This window comes from Schistocerca serialis, chromosome 10 (genome assembly GCF_023864345.2).
Source record: "Schistocerca serialis cubense isolate TAMUIC-IGC-003099 chromosome 10, iqSchSeri2.2, whole genome shotgun sequence".
Classification (NCBI taxonomy): domain Eukaryota; kingdom Metazoa; phylum Arthropoda; class Insecta; order Orthoptera; family Acrididae; genus Schistocerca; species Schistocerca serialis.
In genome coordinates this window covers 34,683,551-34,704,132 of record NC_064647.1, presented here as the reverse complement: position 1 = coordinate 34,704,132, position 20,582 = coordinate 34,683,551, and the positions used below count along the sequence as shown (strand labels likewise).

The 20,582-nt window shown below is 43.5% G+C and overlaps 1 protein-coding gene across 1 annotated transcript in view; it reads right to left on the bottom strand.

Moving 5' to 3' along the window:
- The window catches only part of LOC126424766 (esterase FE4-like), a 189,915-nt gene that overhangs the window by 6,170 nt on the left and 163,163 nt on the right, over window positions 1-20,582 (bottom strand). Inside the window, exons 8-9 of the mRNA XM_050087517.1 lie at window positions 11,290-11,455; window positions 9,490-9,622 (exon numbers count right to left, since the gene is read on the bottom strand). Coding sequence (XP_049943474.1) covers window positions 9,490-9,622; window positions 11,290-11,455 — 299 coding nt within the window. The remainder of the gene's footprint in view (window positions 1-9,489; window positions 9,623-11,289; window positions 11,456-20,582) is intronic.

The following is a 20,582-nucleotide window of genomic DNA, read 5'->3' as shown; positions in this document are numbered from 1 at the left end:
CGAACAACATTTAAAGCGAGTTTTACTTCCAAGCCTTTCGTCTGCTTTCGTGTAAGCATGACGCGCAGTTTGTAGTGCCAGCACTGCAACTGGTAGGCACAGGCGTGCCTTGTCACCCTCCCCCCCCCCCCCCCCCCCCCTGGCCACAACGGCTCCACTCCCCCCCACCAGCCAATGCTTGCTTCCTCCTCTCCCCGCACACCCCTCACAACTCTGCCGTCTTACAGTTAACACACTGTATGTACCCTTCCGGTAGTTTTCTGGGGGACTTTTCCGTCAGAGCGCAGGCCGGATGGCGGGGTATGGCCGGAAGCTTGGCGTCCTCCGCAGCCACAGTGTCCGGCCCTTCGATGCGTCCACAATCTTGCCTCCCCCGCCGCCGTGGCCGCACTCCCTATGCGACGACGGCCAGTCGCTTTGAAAGGGGGGGGGGGGGGGCGGGGGTAGGATTTTTCCGGCGTCTCGACAAGCGCCGGCACGAAGACGGAGATCGCAAGAGCAAAGGAGGTGGTGAGACGTCAGCCAATAGCCCACTGTCAAGGACCACACCACAATAGGAGCGGCTTCTAGCCGAAGAGAATATAAGCGCCGTTCCTAGCAGCCTCAGACGGACAGTATTAGCACAGTCCTGGGAGAGCGCTACGACAGCAGTGACGTGTGATCCATAACAATTGCTTACATGGAACATAGTATATAGCAAAAGACATTGACTGTCTGCATGTCGCCCATCACTTGCGACACCGTTGTGAATTCAAAGTTAATTATTGTCAAACTTCTTTGTTGTAATGAAATTATTAATGTTATTTCCTTGAATTGCTGTTGTAATGGTTCTTTATTTACGTGACCATTACGGCACTACAACCCCAGTTCTCGATACCAGTAATATCGTACTACTTTTCTGCGAAGTAACAGACATATTTTTGTTACACTATTCACATTTGGTTTTATTAGTGTATAGGTACTCCGATGTAACGATATATTACACTGATATGGTTCTTGTGTGTATTCATTTCTGTGAGACTGTCATAATCTTTGACTTATTTGTAACTGTTTTGGCGCGAATGCGCACAGAGCAGTCTTTGTTTCACTTTGCAGAAATTAAGTTGTTATTTCGCTTTGTAATAGAACAGTCAAGTCTTGTGTTTGGTTAAAGTGGAAATTATATATGTGAAGATTGATACAAAGCCGGCCGGAGTGGCCGTGCTGTTCTAGGCGTTGCAGTCTGTAGCCGAACGACCGCTACGGTCGCAGGTTCGAATCCTGCCTCGGGCATGGATGTGTGTGCTGTCCTTAGGTTAGTTAGGTTTAATTAGCTCTAAGTTCTAGGCGACTGATGCCCTCAGAAGCTAAGTCGCATAGTGCTCAGAGCCATTTGAACCATTTTTTTGATACAAAACTGTTTTCTCGATGATGTGACAATTAAGAAGAAGTATATGTGAACTTACAAGAAGTTTAATAAAAATGTGGATCGTGAACACCAAGTCAAAAATTATTTCTACCATACCATTGTTCTGATCTGGCATTGTTTGATCATTAAGAATTTCCTGAAAAACGCATTTGTTATGTCTTCAAATATTGCTAAAATACAGATCTGGACCTTCTAGCAGTCAAAGTGGAATCACCCTAGAATCAACAAGATGAGCCATAACAACTTCGACGAAATCTACGTGGGAAATTAATGACTTTTTTTACAGTGACTTCATTATTTCCATTCTGACGATAGCATCCACAGTCAATAAATTTGTTGTTGCCCTATAAAGCGAACATATGCTGCCTGAGCAACATTATTAATTTGATTTCTAACCTACCTTACAACTGGTGGTATTGTTAGACTGTCTAGCATATCGAGAACGTGGCACCCTTCAGGCACCGAATAAACGACGAGTGGGCGGCGATCCCACAGCTGTGCCTACAAGTATTTTTCACTTCACATCTACATTTCAGGTACGCTCTTGACAGTCGTTTCTTTCGCTGTTTTGTTTTCGATTGGGGACTGAGAAATTTGAATTTGCTCAGATGTTTATTTAGAATCTGTCAGAGTTTATTGTGTGTTATCTGATATTTTGCCTAGAGTTTCGGATAATATTTTTTGATTGCTGATTTCATTTGGCCGTTTTTTCCAGATCAAAACCTCACTAAAGTTTGCAGATGCTTACGATAGTTCGAACATAAAAATAATGAAAACAACGCATTTAGCAGGCAAAAAATAGCCACGTACAACTCAGGACAGGTCAACTACATCAATGATAAGCTTCCGAATGGAGCTTGTGCCACTATTTTAACAGGAATACACAGTTTAGTGGTTATATTCTAAACAAAATTTTCAATTCAGGCGTTGCCCTAAAATGTGGCTGTTGCACATGACAGTAATATGGACTTGGACCTGCTTTGTGTTGGCGGTAACAGGGCACACAAAATGTAAACAAAAGGTGCAGTACGTATTTAATCTAGACAATAAGAAAATTTGATGCTTACTTATAGCTAACACACGTAAGTGACAGAAGAAAGGGTTGCGGGGAATATGGGCTTGGCAGCAGGAATGAGACATGAGAAAGATTAACAGGGGTTCTACAATAAATTTCAGATGCTAATAGCGAATATTCTGTTCAAGGATCATAAGAGGAGGCGGTATAGTAAGAAAAGATGACGTATACTTGTCTGATGACGTGATCGAAGAGGAAATTGGGACGAATGTCGATGATGTAGGTGATCCTCGATTAGAGTCAGAACTGAAGAGAGTTCCGGAAGACCTGAGATCAAGTAAGGCAAAAGGGGCAGATAACATCCCATCGGAATTTGTAAAAAAATGTGGCAAGTGGCAACCGAACGTCTATTCAAGTTGGTATGTAAAATCTGTGTGACTGGCGACGTACCATCAGACTTTCGCAAAGTATCATTCACACAATTCAGAGGGTAGCAAGGGCAGGTAAGTGCGAAAACTGTCGCACAATCAGTTTAACAGAACATTCGTCCGAACTGGTGACACGAATAATATGTAGATGAGTCGAAAAGAAAACTGAGGATGTCCTAGATGACGATCAGTTTGGTTTTAGCAGCGACAAGGGCACCAGAGAGGCAGTTCTCGCGTTGCACTTGATATTGGAAGCAAGGCTGAAGAAAACCCAAGAAACGCTCGTAGCATTCGTCGACCTATTATGCCATCTGATCGAAATTCTGAGAAAAATAGGGGTAAGCTATAGGGAAAGACGGGTAATGTACAACATCTACAAGAACGAAGAGAAACAAGACTGGAAAACCAAGAAAGAAGTGCTCTGTTTAAAAAGGGTGTAAGAGATGTAGTCTTGATGCCTAGTGTACATTGAAAAAGCAGTGGCGGAAATAAAAGGAAGGTTCAAGAGCGGTATTAACATTGATGGTGAAACGATATTAATGATAAGATTTTCTGATGACGTTGCCATCGTTAGTGAGTGTGAAGAAGAACTGCAGGATGTGTTGGATGGAATCAACAGTCTAATGAGTACAGAATATGGATTGAGAGCATACTAGAAAAAAGTCAAGGTCGCGGAAATGAAAACAGCGAAAACTGTAGAAGCAAAACTCATGGTCACGAAGTAGACGATATGAAGGAATTCAACAACCTTGGAAGCAAAATTGCCCATTATGAACGAAGCAAGGAGGAATTAAAATGTGGAATAACAGAAGCAAAATGGGCCATTCCTGGCCAACAGAAGTCTACTGGTACCAAAGACAGGCATTAATTTCAGGAAAAAATGAGAATATACTTCTGGTGCACAACATTGTACGGTAGTGAATCATGGACAATGGGAAAACCATGACAGAAAGGAATCTAAGCGTTTGAGGTATGGTAATACAGAAGAATGTTGAAAATTAGGTGGACTGATAAGATGAGGAATAAGGAGGTTTGCCACAGAATCGGCGAAGAAAACACTGACAAGAAGAAAGGACAGGATGTTAAGACATCTGTTGTGACAAGCCAATACCTGTATGGTACGAGAGGGAACTTGGAGGCCAAAACATGCAGCGGAGAGTAAGATTTGAATACATTCAACAAATAATAGAGGACACAGGGTACATGTGCTACTCTAAAATGAAAATGAATTCATGGAGGGCCGCATCAAATAACCCAGAAGGCTACTAAAAAGAAACTATGGTAATATTGTAAGCGTATATCTCATAAACAATAAAAGAAAACAATGAACCTGTTGAAGACGCCATAAGGCTGATGAAAAATGTTTGGGCATTAAACAAAAAATTGTGCTCTTTCAGAAAGGCACAGTATCTTTAATTTATTATTATTGTATGCAATTATAGGAACAGAACTTAAAATTCCGTTTTGATGCAGTTGCTGCAGTTCGCTCCACCGATACAGAACATTGTAATATGGATGTTCTGGTATGTCTCTTGATTTTGCACCCGAGTTTTTCCTGTCAAGTCTCTTCTGTATGAAGCACTTATGCCGAATTAGACCTACAAATAATGTAGGCCTCCTCGTTGTATCATGTTACCTAATCAATGTCTTTTCTGTTTAACTGATTTTGATATTTATTCATTAGATTTTGTTTCAGTCGAGGACGTTTTTCTGCTCTTCTCCATCTCCACATCTATATTGCTTCTGATTTGTTTCTTTTCTTGTCCCCCCCAGAATCCACTCTCCACAACTATAGTTCCAAATGCTCCGCCGGCCGATGTGGCCGAGCGGTTCTAGGAGCTTCAGTCTGAAACCGCACGACCGCTACGGTCGCAGGTTCGAATGCTGCCTCGGGCATGGATTTGTGTGATGTACTTAGGTTAGTTAGGTTTAAGTAGTTCTAAGTCCTAGGGGACTGATGACCTCAGATGTTAAGTGCTCAGAGCCATTTGAACCAAATGCTCCTGGTAAACATCATTGTGAATCTCATTTTTAATATCCATTACACTTTTGTTCTTATCTCTGATTGTGCTTCCCAAGTAGCAAACCCCTATTTGCAACAAATAATTGAAGACTTGAGACATTAGTGTAAAATGTAAACTTCCACGGCCGGAATTGTCACAATTAACAAAATATTCCGGGCTATTATGCCGTGTTCTAAGGGACTTGGCTTCAATACTCGACGTTTCGTCCCCATCTGCGGAAGGCATTTTCAAGGGAGATCGTAGATTTGTCGAATGTCCGATTCACACCCTGGCTCGCAGTAGCGTTCCCCTTGAAATTGTCCTTCGCAGATGGGGACGAAACGTCGGATATTGAAGCGAAGTCCCTTAGAACACGGCATAATAGCCCGGAATATACTATTATTTGTAGGGCGTTAGTGTTACATTGAGATGTAGGTAATAACACAGCAGAGTAAGCCATTGTGGGCAGAATGAGTCACATAATACCTGTCAGAAGCTTTCATACTTCAAGGACCAGTTTCATGTGTTGCTGCCCCGTGCACTGGATGGCTGTGCCAGCTCATACGTTCAGTCATCCTGTATGGCTCGTGTTACGCCGTCGCCAAGGTAGCCCCTGCGTGCTGGCAACACATCTAACACGACACAGGACCGACGTTGCCTATGCCCAAAAGCGTAAGCGATGGTAAACATCGGCTGTGTTGGAAACAGACATTCCGCGTACTACACTACTGGCCATTAAAATTGCTGCACCACGAATATGACGTGCTACAGACGCGAAATTCAGCCGGCAGGAAGATGATGCTGTGATATGCAAATTATAAGTTTTTCAGAGCATTCACACAAGGCTGGCGCCGGTGGCGACACCTAGAACTTGCTGACATGAGGAAAGTTTCCAACCGATTTCTCATGCATAAACAGCAGTTTACCGGCGTTGTCAGGTGAAACTTTGTTGTGATGCCTTGTGTAAGGAGGAGAAATGCGTATCATCACGTATCCGACTTTGATAAAGGTCGGATTGTAGCCTATCGCGATTGCAGTTTATCGTATAGCGACATTGCTGCTCGCGTTGGTAGAGATCGAATGACAGAATATGGAATCGGTGGGTACAGAAGGGTATACGGAACGCCGTGCTGGATCCCAACGGCCTCGTATCACTAGCAGTCGAGATGACAGGCATCTTATCCGCATGGCTGTATCGGATCGTGCAGCCACGTCACGATCCCTGAGTCAACAGATGGGGGCGTTTACAAGACAACAACCAAGGGCACGAACAGTTCGACGACGTTTGCAAGAGCATGGACTGTCAGCTCGGAGACCTCGGCTGCGGTTACCCTTGACGCTGCATCAGAGATAGGAGCACCTGTGATGGTGTACTCAACGACGAACCTGGGTGCACGAATGACAAAACGTCATTTTTTCGGATGAATCCAGGTTCTGTTTACAGCATCATGATGGTCGCATCCGTGTTTGGCGACATCGCGGTGAACGCACATTGGAAGCGTGGATTCGTCATCGCCATACTGGCGTATCACCCGATGTGATGGTATGGGATGCCATTGGTTACACGTCTTGGTCACCTCTTGTTCGCATTGACGGCACTTTGAACAATGGACGTTACATTTCAGATGTGTTACGACCCGTGGCTCTACGCTTCATTCTATCCCTGCAAAACCCTACATTTCAGCAGGATAATGCACGTCCGTATGTTGCAGGTCCTGTACAGGCCTTTCTGGATACAGAAAATGTTCGTCTGCTTCCCAGGCCAGCATATTCTCCAGATCTCTCACCAATTGAAAACGTCTGGTCATGGTGGCCGATCAACTGGCTTGTAAGAATACGCCAGTCACTACTCTTGGTGATCTATGGTATCGTGTTGAAGTTGCATGGGCAGCTGTACCTGTACACGCCATCCAAGCTCTGTTTGCTCAATGCCCAAGCGTATCAAGGCCGTTATTACGGGCAGAGGTGGTTGTTCTGGGTACTGATTTCTCAGCAACTATTCACCCAAATTGCGTGAAAATGTAATCACATGTCAGTTCTAGTATATTTGTCCAATGAATACCCGTTTATCATCTCCATTTTTTCTTCGTGTAGCAATTTTAATGGCCAGTAGTGTACTTCCTGCAGAGGGAGATGGAGATGGCCTGCAGCAAGTATTACTACACCAACATCTGATTGGCTGGCCAATACTATTTAAAGGCTAGAACCGGCACCGGACCAGTTCACGCTGAATACCGGCCTCAAGGACGTCTCCACTGAAGACTACGTCTTCGCCATTGGAATAGGACTTGGAATTAAATGTATGTGTGTTTCCACTCTTGTGGGAAACTTAGAAATTATCTTTTGTTGTCTCTAGTAGGAAATTCTTACTGGCTTTATGATTGTGACTTTTCGTTGTTATTCAGTCATTTCTATGTAGGCTCACGTAAATAAAAGTTGTGTTGTAAAAACTTCCGAATTTTCAGTTACAACACAAGTGGATCCCATCCTCGTCGCCACTTGTAACTGACAATTTGAAAGTTTTTACAACACAACGTGAGTCTACATGGAAATGACTGAATAACAACGAAAAGTGACAATCACAAAGCCAGTAATAATTTCCTACTAGAGGCAACAAAAGATAACTGCTAATTCTCCCACAAGAGTCCGTGGAAACACACATACACTTAATTCCAATTCCTATTCCGATGGCGAAGACGCAGTCTTCAGTGGAGACGTCCTTGAGGCCGGTATTCGGCGTGAATTGACGTCCGGTGCTGGTTCTAGCCTTTAAATAGTATTGGCCAGCCAATCAGATGTTGGTGTAGTAATACTTGCTGCAGGCCATCTCGATCTCCCTCTGCAGGAAATAGTACGCGGAATGTCTGTTTCCAAAACAGCCAATGTTTACCATTGATTACCCCTTTGAGCACAGGCAACCTCGGTCCTGTGTCGTGTTAGATGTGTTGCCGGCACGCAGGGGCTACCTTGACGACGGCTTAACAGCTCGGAGGTATGGTCTATGGCGTCAGACGAAGCACTATCCCGACTGCAACGTCTCCAGAACAAAGTTTTCCGTGTCATCTCAGGTGCTATCAGATAGGTCCCCAACACACGCATAAGAGACTTCCTAGGCCAATCCACCATGTAGACACTTATTCAAGAAAAATCCACATACTTTTACGAAACAACATAAACTTTGCCCCACTTTCTCATACAAAACTTTGGAAACGAATCACCAGAAGCTTCCCACAAACGCCCAAAATTAACCTCTTTAGAGGCCAGTTACACATGCATGAAGCACCAAACTCAAAATTACACACAGAAAACACGCACACAATCCCAATCCCTCAGCTTCACGTAAGCCCCTAGGGCAGGGTTTCCCAACCTGTGGTCCGCCGGCTCTTTCTAGGGAGTCCGCGGCCACCTTTCACCAAATCGTGTAAAATAATGAGTAAAATTATTGAATAAAAATGTGAAAATCAAATTCATCACTATTTTTTTTCGTGTGAGAAACATGCGTACTTTTACTTCAGGTCGTATCCCAAGCAGCCTTTGCTGTTCTTAAGTGAGAACGCATACACAGTTTAGTGCCGGTGAATGCGGCTTCTCTGATCGACTGTTTAGAAACTATACGGAGGTAGTTTGTGAGCCGGCTCACGGCGCTAGATGTGCTGAAACCTTTTACGCATGCGCGGAGCGAACTTTGTAGACCAATCACAGCGCTCGCTGGCACGTAGGCGGCCCCAGGCATCATTAAATGTTAAACTTGCCTTGTCAGTGCACTACCTGTTTCATTAGTCGACTTTTGACCAGTTTATTACTTCTAACATGGATCAGTGGCTGAAGTCAGGATCATTGAAGAAGGCTGCAGTTTTTTCATCGCTTTCACAACATGGGAAGTTTCCAGTTGAAATGAATGAGGAGGGAGGACGACCAAAGGAAGCCTTTGCATACATTTGAACATTTTTCTTCGGATTTGACGAAAAACCACACACACACACACACACACACACACACACACACACACACACACACATACACACACACACACACACACACACACACACACACGACTGTCACGAAATATGCATTCTCCTTACACAACAGTAGCCAAACAGTCGAAGTGAACAGACCATAAGCGGCAGCTTGTCAACAGCGAAGAGTTTGGACGTGACGTTGATTGCTCTTGGAGGAAGAAAGCTCCATCGTGTGAAATTTCAATTACCAAGTAATTTTAATCAGGCTGTAGTGTGTTGAACAAAGGGAGTAAATCCACTAGTAAATATCTGGATACAGTGGCAATTCAAATTGGATCGTTAATTTCAAGTTGTTTTCATTCATCTCTAAACCAAAGACAATTGATACTTGGGGGGGGGGGGGGGGGAGGGGTCATTGGGAACATGGCACCTGCATTAAGAAGCTTTCAGTTCCCATGGGTTTCGCTCTGAAATTTGAAGTTACTGTACTCTTGACTGACTAGGGGTCCGCCATGGATTTTCGGGTGAAGAAGGGGTCCGCCAGCTGAAGAGGTTGGGAAGCCCTGCCCTAGGGCATTCCGAAGTCAGACGGGCACAGCCCAGTGGTACTTCGTACACAACCAGAACACCCATAGCCTCGTCGCCCCGTGCATTTCCCGCTGCTTCCGGTACGCACCCTGTTTTCGCGAAGCTGGTCCAGAGGCGCGACAGCTGGTCAGTCAGTTTGCCTTCGAATGATCCTGGCTGCGGAGCGTCACCAAAAGTTTCCATAAAGACGGTGTAGCCGAAGCCCGCTCCGTGCACAGCGCCTGAAAAAATGAGAACAACATCAGGCATTCAGCGGCTTTCCGTCTTCGGTTGTAATCGTTATTGTACACTCCTGGGCCCTGCTGGACACCGTGATGCACAACAAGCGCCATTTCCCGGCTCTTCTTAAGCTTTCCTTTGCGCCCCCTACAACTTTCACTCTTTCAGAATGCCATCTATTCCGCTAGTCAGACACAGGTGTTCCGGTCATCTCCGGCTTTTGGTTACTGGTCAAATGTTTGAGCGGAGCGGAAACAAGACTTCTTAAATATCACTCAATGGAGTTCTTGCCACTCAGGACCTAGCTATTTTGCGGATATTGAACTGTCAGAAATGCTTCCTTCGAAAGAGGTACTAAATTTAGGATGTTCCGGGAACAGCAGACACTAGGCACGCAAATGAGGTGTCAGTTTAATTTTTCCGAGGCCTAGATATTTTGTGCACAGAAAGTTACATTGGTGCGGTATTTAACAATTAAAGTTGTTTCCTTCGAGTCAAGTAGTAAATTCAGAAAAATTAAAAAAAAACAATTGAAATTATATTGGCCAAATGTTTTGTGAAACGATCTGCTTAAAAGTAAAGCATAAAAGAGGTTAGAGAAACGTTTGAAACACCTTTGAATGACGCTTGAAATCAACTACAGCTAGTGATTGCGACATATGTTCCTCTAATTTATTTTATTTTGAAAAATTATTCCACAAATCATTTGGCCGAGTTTTTAAATTTTTTTATGCCGGCCAACTGCCAGGTAGTGAATTTTCTATGTAACATTTTTTTTTGTGGCATATCAACTTGTGTTGAAATGATATTGACCAAATGTTTTGTGAAACGATCTGTCTAAAAGTAAAACATGAAAGAGGTTACAGAAACGTTTGATACACCTCTGAATGACGCTCGAAATCAACCACAGCTAATGATGTGCGACAAATGTTCGTCTAATTTATTTTATTTTGAAAAATTATTCCACAAGTCATTTGGCCGAGTTTTTCAATTTTTTTTCTGCCAGGCAACTGCCAGGTAGTGAATTTTCTATGTAACTATTTTTTCGTGTGGAATATCAACTTGTGTTACTTTTGCTTCCGTCAGGTCTTTCTTTACGGCAACGATCCAGTTTACTGATTAAAAGTTCAGTTTACTGCGCGTTTTACAGAGTTCCTCAACCTGTCTACTTGATCTGGTTGCATTCATTTTTTTAACATGCGCGTAGAATTTTAGCCTCCTTTTTGCGTATCCGAATATAAGTCGGTAGGCCTATACATTTCAAATTCTTAATTTCTTTTTATTCTATACGTTTCTTCTTCTATATAATTTGGACTTAAATAAGTAAATTTCAATTTCATTTCTCATTGTCACATGGACTTTCAGATTTCGTTTATAAGTTGGTTAATATCCGGTTCAGGTAATAATTCAGTCTCCCTCAAGGGAGACCTAACTAATAGAAGAATGGGCTCTAATGACCTTCAGACAGCGTAACTAATTAAATGCATAGGTGATCTGTTATTATAGTCTGTGATTGCCACTCCCATCATTATGTCAGTGTTCTAATACTAATTTTGCATTTCAGAAAAAAATATGTAATGAATACCACTTATACGTGGTAACATCAAAATGAAAGAGGTTTTGTGTGCAGAAAAAAATCACTTCTAGAATTAGTATATAAAAACAGTACCATCGTATTTCTTCTGCATATTTTTCAAGAACTCTCCCATCGGCCCCTGAAGAATTTGTTCACTTATGTGATGGCAGACAAAGAAGTAGGCGGGAGCCTCTGACTTCAGGCTGTGGAGTTTGGCCGCACGAACAGCGTGGTAGGTGAACATCAGATCGCCCAGAAGCTGAAACGAAAAGAAAGGTAAAGATACAATCAAAAAGTATTAATATATAGTAACAATAGGCACACAGAACTGTTGCGCGAGACAGGGGCACCATGTCAACAGTTTAGCGGCCAAAACAAACTGGACTCCTCTATAACGGCGTTTCGCACAGCTTTTACTATTCCTGGTTTGTATGTATTATTAGGGGTTCCCGAGGGATAAGCTGTAGATTCATTACTTTCTTCATCAAACCTTAACGATATGTCCACCGTCTCACCTGTCTGCAATTTTCGCTAATATTGCAACGGCCTTGGGTTCGATTGTAAAGTGAAGGAAACTGTGAATCGATATTAGGAAGTGTATGTCTGTGCGGCTGCATAGTCACGACGAGAAGCGAATGGCCAGCGGTTAGCCGGTGGGTTTTCAGCCGTCGGCTCACGGAACTAGCATTCGACCGTTGAACGTCGACGGTGCCGAGTTTCTGCCTCCATAGCGTCGGAAAGGCACGTTGGCGAGTCTTTCCGAACGCCCAGAGCAATGTCTAGCAGGACTGATACTCTGAACGTTCGTTTAAACGTTGACCAATGAGACGGAAGAACGTCGCCTACGTCACATGAACGCCATATATCATCAGTAAGGAATCGGCGGCGGCCATATTGGCTTTCAGGTGAAGTCCATACACAGAGTGTTTCCGTAAGAGTGTGCAAAAATGTAACAGCACATAAAGAATGCTCCACTGAACAATTTGAGGTAGAGAACCTGGGAGAAACCAGCTTAAGGAGATATGAAAATAAAATTGCTACTGCTTTATCTATCATTACTCTTTTCAAGCTTATTTACAGCCAACGTGAGTACAAGTTTACACATACCTTCCTGTTTATTTACATGTACATTCTTTATTTCCTGCAAGGAAACAAGGATGACGAGCCTTATTACTAGGAAGTCACGATACAAGTTTTGCCCCCATGCAGATCCTCTATGACCTCATTCCTTTCCCCCATCTGCTCCTGTTCCTGGAACAAATCCAATTCTCTACACCTCCCGCCACCTTGATCCCCTCACCCCCTGGTTGCTCCTCTCCTCTCCCATCTCCGCCCCCTGCCATGTCTTCACTGTTGTGTCCCCCCCACCCTCCATCTCTACACCCTTCATCTCCTTTCCAAAGGTGGCTTCCATCAACTCCCCCTCCCGGATGATGCCCTCTCTCCCTCCGTTTATCCCTCCTATCAACTCTGATCCTCACCCCTCTCCTTTCCTCCATCCTTTCCCTGGGCTCCCTCTTCCCCCCTTCCATCCTGTGTTTCTCCCCGCCTAACCTCTCCCTACCTCCCTTCTCCCCCCCCCCCCCCTGAGTCCTTTTGTATTCCCCTCCTCTGCCTTCCCCGCTCCCTGTCGCGTCTGCCCGGCACCCCCCACCCATCTTATGGGTCCTCATCCTCCATCGGCTCCTTTCCCCCCTCCCCCCTTCGCTTTTCCTCTCCTTCCCCCCTTTTATACTTTTCCATCATCTGTCCACTTTCCCCCCCGCCTGCTCTCGGCTGTGGTATGTCACATTTGCCAACTTTTAGTACAGTGTTCCAGTGAATGTTCAGTGTTGTTGCGAACAGAAACCATGCTGTCGCTGGGTGTGCCTTTTATGTCTTTTGAGAACAGAAACCAGACTGTCGCCGTGTTTTTTAAATTGCCTGTCTATTATTTTACCTGTCTGCTTCGTATGTATTTTAGTAGCATCGTCACCCCTTTGTTCTCTGTTTTAAGTTCCACAATTTTTTATCTGTGTTACTATTTAAGTCTCCGATCTTATCGCCTGTTTTTATTATTTATTCTCTTCATCTTATTCAAAAAAGTCTGTAGGCTAAAGAGCGGCATACTAAGCTGCTGCCAGCCCGCCCCCTTCGGGGGGAATCGAAATTCAATAAAGAAAAACAAAAATACAAGTTTTGTTTACTTTGCTTGCCCTTAAGGTGGCTCTGTTGTATCGTGTGTACATTTTCCCATGACAGAGCGTGCTATGAATCAACGACAAACGCATTCATTACTCATTACTGTTCAGAGACGTACAGCACAATACGACTGAGCAGAACCGGTGCAGTTTCGTAGACTAACTGACATGCACCGTGCGTATGGGGAAGTACGTTGCAAAGCTCTCGCTGCTGAAAGGCTGCACAGGGAACGATTTCGTAACAAGCATCATCCGTCACGATGAGTGTTTATTTCTCTCAGTCGAGCAATGCGGGAGACTGGTTCATTGGAAAGAATAAACGAGGGACCCCGCAACATGGGGATCACTCGCACACCCAGTTTTGAAGAGGAGGTGGTGCAACGTGTTGCACCGGACCCCTCTACAGGGTGAAAAGTATTTAAACCGACAAACTCTGGGAGGTTGTAGGGGACATCAAATCAAATATTTTTCCCTAATGTCATTTCTTCCTATAAGGATTATTAAACCGGTGGAGGCCGTATTACGCTCTTTAGTTCTTAGAGGTCGTATTACGATCTTCAGTCGTTAGAGGGAGTATTGCGATCTTCAGTTGTAGGCAACTGCTGACCACCAGTGTAGTAGTGCACTGTCTCTGTTTACTAGTGGAGCGATACACCTGGAGTGAGTACACTGATACGGTTGGTGCGTACTACGTAGCGCACCACAACGGACGAGCTGCACAGCGGGTTTATCAACAACAATATGATGACTAACTGAAACCCTCAGCTGCCGACAGGTGTTGTTGATATATCTCGATATGAACAGCTGAAAATGTGTGCCCCGACCGGGACTCGAACCCGGGATCTCCTGCTTACATGGTAGACGCTCTATCCATCTGAGCCACCGAGAACACAGATGAATAGCACGACTGCAGGGACTTATCCCTTGCACGCTTCCCGTTAGACTCACATTCCCAACTATCCACAATTCTACCTATGTTATGTACCTTATAGACATTTGCCTATTCTATAAGGTACATTACATAGGTAGAATTGTGGACAGGTGGGAATGTGAGTCTCACGGGAAGCGTGCAAGGGATAAGTTCAAATGGTTCAAATGGCTCTGAGCACCATGGGACTTAACATCTATGGTCATCAGTCCCCTAGAACTTAGAACTACTTAAACCTAACTAACCTAAGGACATCACACAACACCCAGTCATCACGAGGCAGAGAAAATCCCTGACCCCGCCGAAGGGATAAGTCCCTGCAGTCGTGCTATTCATCTGTGTCCTCGGTGGCTCAGATGGGTAGAGCGTCTGCCATGCAAGCAGGAGATCACGGGTTCGAGTCCAGGTCGGGGCACACATTTTCAGCTGTTCACATCGAGGTATATCAACAACACCTGTCGGCAGCTGAAGGTTTCAGTTAGTCATCATTTATTCCAGGGAAAAGCTGCACGGTCATATACAGTATCTGTTCTTTCGAAAACGATTATTGTCTTCATAAATATCCTAATCGCCGTATCCCGCATCATACGACCTTTGCTGCTGTGTACCAACGTCTCCGCGAGACCGGGTCATTTAGCAGATTACCTGGACAGGGACGCCGTCGCACGGTAAGAACGCTGCAATTTGAGGAAGCTGTCTTGCAGCATGTGGAGCGGGATCCATCAATCAGCACTCGTGCAATTGCACGTAACATGGGGATGAATCAGACGAATGTAAGAACAATCCTTCGAGAGCAGTTGTTACGTCCATTTCACTTACAGAGTGTCCACAACCTGGAACTAGTTGATTATCCACCCAGAGCACAGTTTTCGCAGTTGTACCTGCAACAGTGTGAAATGCATCCTACATTTCCATCCTCTGTGTTGTTTACCGATGAAGCAACGTTCGGGCGTGATAGACTCTTCACATTCACAATTCACATATTTGGAGTGGGGATAACCCACATGCCACAGTTAATAGCGCTCATCAAGTGCGGTTCTTCGTTAATGTGTGCGTCGGTGTTGCTGGGGACTGTTTAATTGTGCCGTATCTGCTACCTAGGCCATTAAATGGCAGGCATTATTACAATTTTCTCGCCAGACCATTGCCAGAATTTCTGGAAGACGTCCCGCTCCCTACAAGACAACGCATGTGGTTCCAACATGACGGGGCGCCGGCACATTTCAGCCGTCGTGTGCGTCGATTCCTGGACCGACGGTTCCCAGAAACGTGGATTACCAGGGGTGGTCCTGTACCGTGGCCTGCTCGATCCCCAGATAAGTCCCCTCTGGACTTTTTTGTGTGGGGAGAGATGCATAACCTTGTTTCTGCAACTCCTGTTGCATCAGAAGAGGATCTGGTTGTCCGGATAGTAGCAGCAGCAGGAACAATTCAGGATACTCCTGGAGTTTTTTTCGCGTATCAGACAGAACATGATCCGAAGGTGTAACCTTTGTTTACGTGTCAATGGAGGCATTTTTGAAAATCTACTGTGATTGAAACTGGGTTGTGTTAATCTCTTGTCTGTTGGTCATAAAAAAAAAATGGAAAAGTGTTTGTTGGTTTAACTGATTTGCCGCCAGAGAAATCTTCCTCTACTGGTTTAAATACTTTAGGAAAAAATGACATTAGGGAAAAATATTTGTTTTGATGTCCCCTACAACCTCCCAGAGTTTGCCGGTAAATACTTTTCACCCTGTATACGTACACGTCGTATTGCACGTGAAATGCGCGCTGCAGAGGCTAGTGTGTGGCGAATACTCCACGAACAACAGTTACACCCGTAGCACCCACAACGAGCCCGTGCAATGCTTGTGACTGACTTTGTATCATGTATCAAGGGGTGGCATTGCGTCAGTGGTTGCTCCGACAGTGGATTGATCGGCCAGATTTCGTCCAAACAGAGCTGTTTACTGGCAAGTCCACATTTGATTGTGATGGTATTTCGAATAGGTGGAGGGGATTGTGGGAGGAGGAAAATCCTCACGCTATAGTTGTGGCACACCATCGAGTGCGCTTTGCTGTGAATATCTGGGCAGGAATTGTAGGCGACAATATCACTGGTTTATACCTTCTACCTGGCCGGCCTAATGGCCGCCTGTACTTGAGATTCATGCAAAGAGTTCTACCTGAGTTGTTGGAGAACGTACTCTGGCCTGTTCGTTCTAGCATATGGATACAACATGACGACCACTTCCGTGTGGATGTCCGCAACCTTCTCAGAGCTCTGGATTGGAAGGGAAGGTCCTCTTCCATGGCCTGTGAGATAACCTGATTTGAATACCCTTGATTATTTCCTATGGAGATATCTTAAGTCCCCAGTGGAAATATGGCAAAAAAACTCGAACGCGATATTTAAAAAACAAATAAAATCGACGATAGATTTTATCTCCATATTAAATATTACATTGAGCTTGAATATTGGCCACTCAGGAGGTAGATAATTTTTCTCATTTATTATTATTATTATTATTATTATTATTATTATAATATAAAATTCTGTTAGAGACTTTCGAGTGCAAAGAACAAAAGGATGCACTCTGACAATAATGGGCAATGTAGATGAAACAGGACTGTTCAGTTTTCTGCTTTTATCTGTTCACTCTCTCTTGTCTTCGGTGAGAGAAGTCGGACATATTAGCGAGTGCTGTTGAATGTGAGATCAATTGTAATCTTAATTTGATAATACATTAGTTTCATGTTAATATTAATTTTTTTTGGTAAGAGTTGAGCCCTATCTCATGTCCTCTTCCTTCAAACACCTGTATTTCAAGTAATTTTCAGCGCAACAATTGCAGCCGCCGCTGCAGCCATAGACGCTATTACGTGGCAATCTTTATTTATAAAATTAGCGGAAGCGAAGAATTCGCCAACGTAAATTATAATAAGCATTTTTTCCACAGCTGACAAACGCGGCAGCAGGAGACGTAGTCTTAAGATTTTCATTTTCAGTTCAATGGCCGACATCCAGAGCCACGACTCGCACTACAATTCATTATAAAAAGAGTGGTAAGAAATAATTCTGTCGCGCGTGTGTGGGCAAATGCAAATAATAATCAAAGATCTCATGCTTGGGTAGAGATATTTAGCTGAGGCAAAAATATAAAAAAGGTTCATTTCATTTTCAACTTAAATGTAACATGTTTCAATATCAGTGTGCCTTACAGTTATTAACGTGACTAATAATTTTGCACAGGATTAACGTTTATTAAACAACAAATTTTTCAAAAAGCTATTTGATTTAAATTCAAAAATCAAAACCAAAAACCAAATTATCAGTTATTTTGAGAAAAGCCCACCACGTTACGACAACAAAATAAAAAGGAATATTTTATTATATTTTCTCTCATTTAACGACGATGTTTGTGTAACACGAGAATGTCCGCGACCTTCTCAGAGCTCTATTTCGTGGTCGCCGGACTGCAAGGAGAGGTTATCTTCTATGGCCTGCGAGATAACCTGATCTGAATCCCCCTTGAAACTTTCCCATGGAGATATCGAAAGTCACTTGTAGATGAGACCCAAGTCGAAACGGAGATGGAATTAGTTGCCAGAATTGTAGCAGCTTGTGATGTGATTCGAAACACACTAGGGATATTTGTCAGGATGTATCAGAACCTTGTTCGCCGATGTCATGCTTGCATTGAGGTTCTTGGCCGTCAGTTTCAGCACATTTAGTAAGATACAGTACAAATGGTACGTTCATTGTGTCAGTGATGGTATTTGCAGTTAACTGTAACTACTGTAAGTAAAAAAGTACACAGCAACGTCATCTTATTCCTATAAACTGCCTTCACCGTCCCTAGGCTCCCTACCTCAAATTGTTCAGTGGAGCATCCTCTATGTCCTATTGAATTTTTGCACGCTCTTACGCAAACACCCTGGCATTTATAAGCATCAGGGAAGTGAGGAGCTATCGAAAATCCGTAGTTAATTCTATGATTTATTGCAATAAAATAACAGGAACCGTCATATTTGTGGTTAAATAATTATCATAACTTGCGTACTATGAAAGTATGTCGCCTCAAGCCAGTGGCACACTGAGCTTCCCTAAGAAACGCAATGTTCTGGTACAATTTGCTATAATTAAATGCCTGTTAATAACGTATCGACGATTAAAGCTTTCAGTCAATAAAAAAATCTATGATTAACTCCTTCAGGAGTCGGAGAGTTGCAAAGTATGGGAACGGAATAGACGTAGTCGGCATAGCGCATTGAGAAGAGTCGTGGAAGTGTAGGATACTGGCTGGTCTGATGCTACTTCGTGACTCGCTGCACACAATTTTTTTTATTGTCCTTCGCGTCTTCTAATATGTTTTGATGAATTTGTTATTAGTTTAATAAAAGTGTGTTCTGTAATCACCGGTTCCCAGAACTCCTGACGATAGACGTTCACTGTGGATTTTGTATCACAGACACAGTCCCTTTGACTGTTCAGAAATGTCACTAAACCCGCCCAACAACGCATCAGGAGCGCCTATTAGACGGAGGGGGTCCGACACGCGATCAATTCCAGTCATTCCACCAGGAAGGAGTTACACGGCTCGTTCAACCATGCCTAGTGTAAGACGTGTATATTTCTATTGACTATTGTCAAATCACAATTTATGAAAGATGTTTACATTTTATTAATAGGATTAAGTAGGAATAATTCATATTTGTCATGTTGGAAATAATTGTGGTAGCAGGGAATGTCTGCACCAAAGTATTGTTGCCAAGAGAGACCGCAAATTGATATAATTTTAAAAAGGGCTGGAGAGACCGCGTATGGATACATTTTAAGAAAATAGCGGGAAAGACCGCGCATGGATACATTTTGTAATGGTAGCAGGGATTGTCTGCACCAGAAAGCATTGTTGGCAGGAGAGACCGCACTTTAGCGTTCGTTGGAAGTCAGTAGCAAGCGAGATGTGAAGCGAGTCGGTAGCAGGTCTGAAGCGAGAGGTTGAGAGGAGCAGTCTGCCTGCCAGCCACCAGCTATGATTTACAAGAGATTATAAACGGATGTACAGAGACATCAGCTAACTATTATCATAAGAGGAACTAATACTATTGAATTATTTTCTTTGCGAAACTCAAGACTACTGAAGGTATGTTTGCGCAATGCTAGTTGTAAGATTATTATAAAAAGTAAGTCCCATTTGAACGTTTATAAAATCATTTCATTACCAGCAGTAAATATTTGAAGAAACGTTTTCAGAATATAATTAATTTTTGCCAGCAATGTTGCATTACTGATTATAATCCATCCCAAAAACCATCAACGTAAAACTTTGCAAAAAAATTTGTTGTTGTCAAGAAAAAGTGTGACTATGAATTACGTAACTTCAGTCAAATTAATTAAAGAATAACGTCAGCTTTGGTAATAAATACAGCCACTTATTATGACAGCCCACCAGCAGTTAATAGAGTATAGTAAACCGGAGTAAGTATATTCAAGTCGCAGTTCGATGTAGCAGTCAGATGGTGATCCAGTAACAGTAAAAAAGGTAAGGAACCAAAGCTATGTCGTTCGGACATGGGGGAGATACAGAGAGACAGGAACTGTCGATGACATGCCACGCTCAGGCCGCCCAAGGGCTACTACTGCAGTGCATGACCGCTGCCTACGGATTACAGCTCGGAGGAACCCTGACAGCAACACCGCCATGTTGAATAATACACAACGATATTCACAAGACTTACACAAAAATAAAAACCCACGATTAATTTTCTAACCACTAGCCTACACAGTAAAATACACACGAACAGTTCACTTCTTTGCAGAAGCACGTGAACAAAAAATAAACAGTAAATTAATTTACAGTTTATCACACAAGTGCTGCTGCTGCTGCTGCTCTGCTGGGGAGAGTAACTGTTCCTATGAAATTAAATATTTTTAGAATCAAATACTTATTCAGAAAGACAGAGTAGAACTTCGCTTGATCACACTTAACATTGGTCTGAACAATAGAATGCTTCGAGAATGCTTCATTATGGAAACCTTCCAGGCTGCGGCTAAGCCATGTCTATGCAATATCCTGCCTTCCAGGAGAGTCTGCAGGAGAGCTTCTGTGAAGTCTGGAAGGTGGGAGACGAGGTACTGGCGGAATTAAAGCTTTGAGGACGGGGCGTGAGTCGTGCTTGGGTAGCTCTGATGGTAGAGCACTTGCCCGCGAAAGGCAAAGGTTACGAATTTGAGTCTTGGTCCGGCACATGGTTTTAACCCACCAGAAAGTTTCAGTACTGTGTTTAACAAA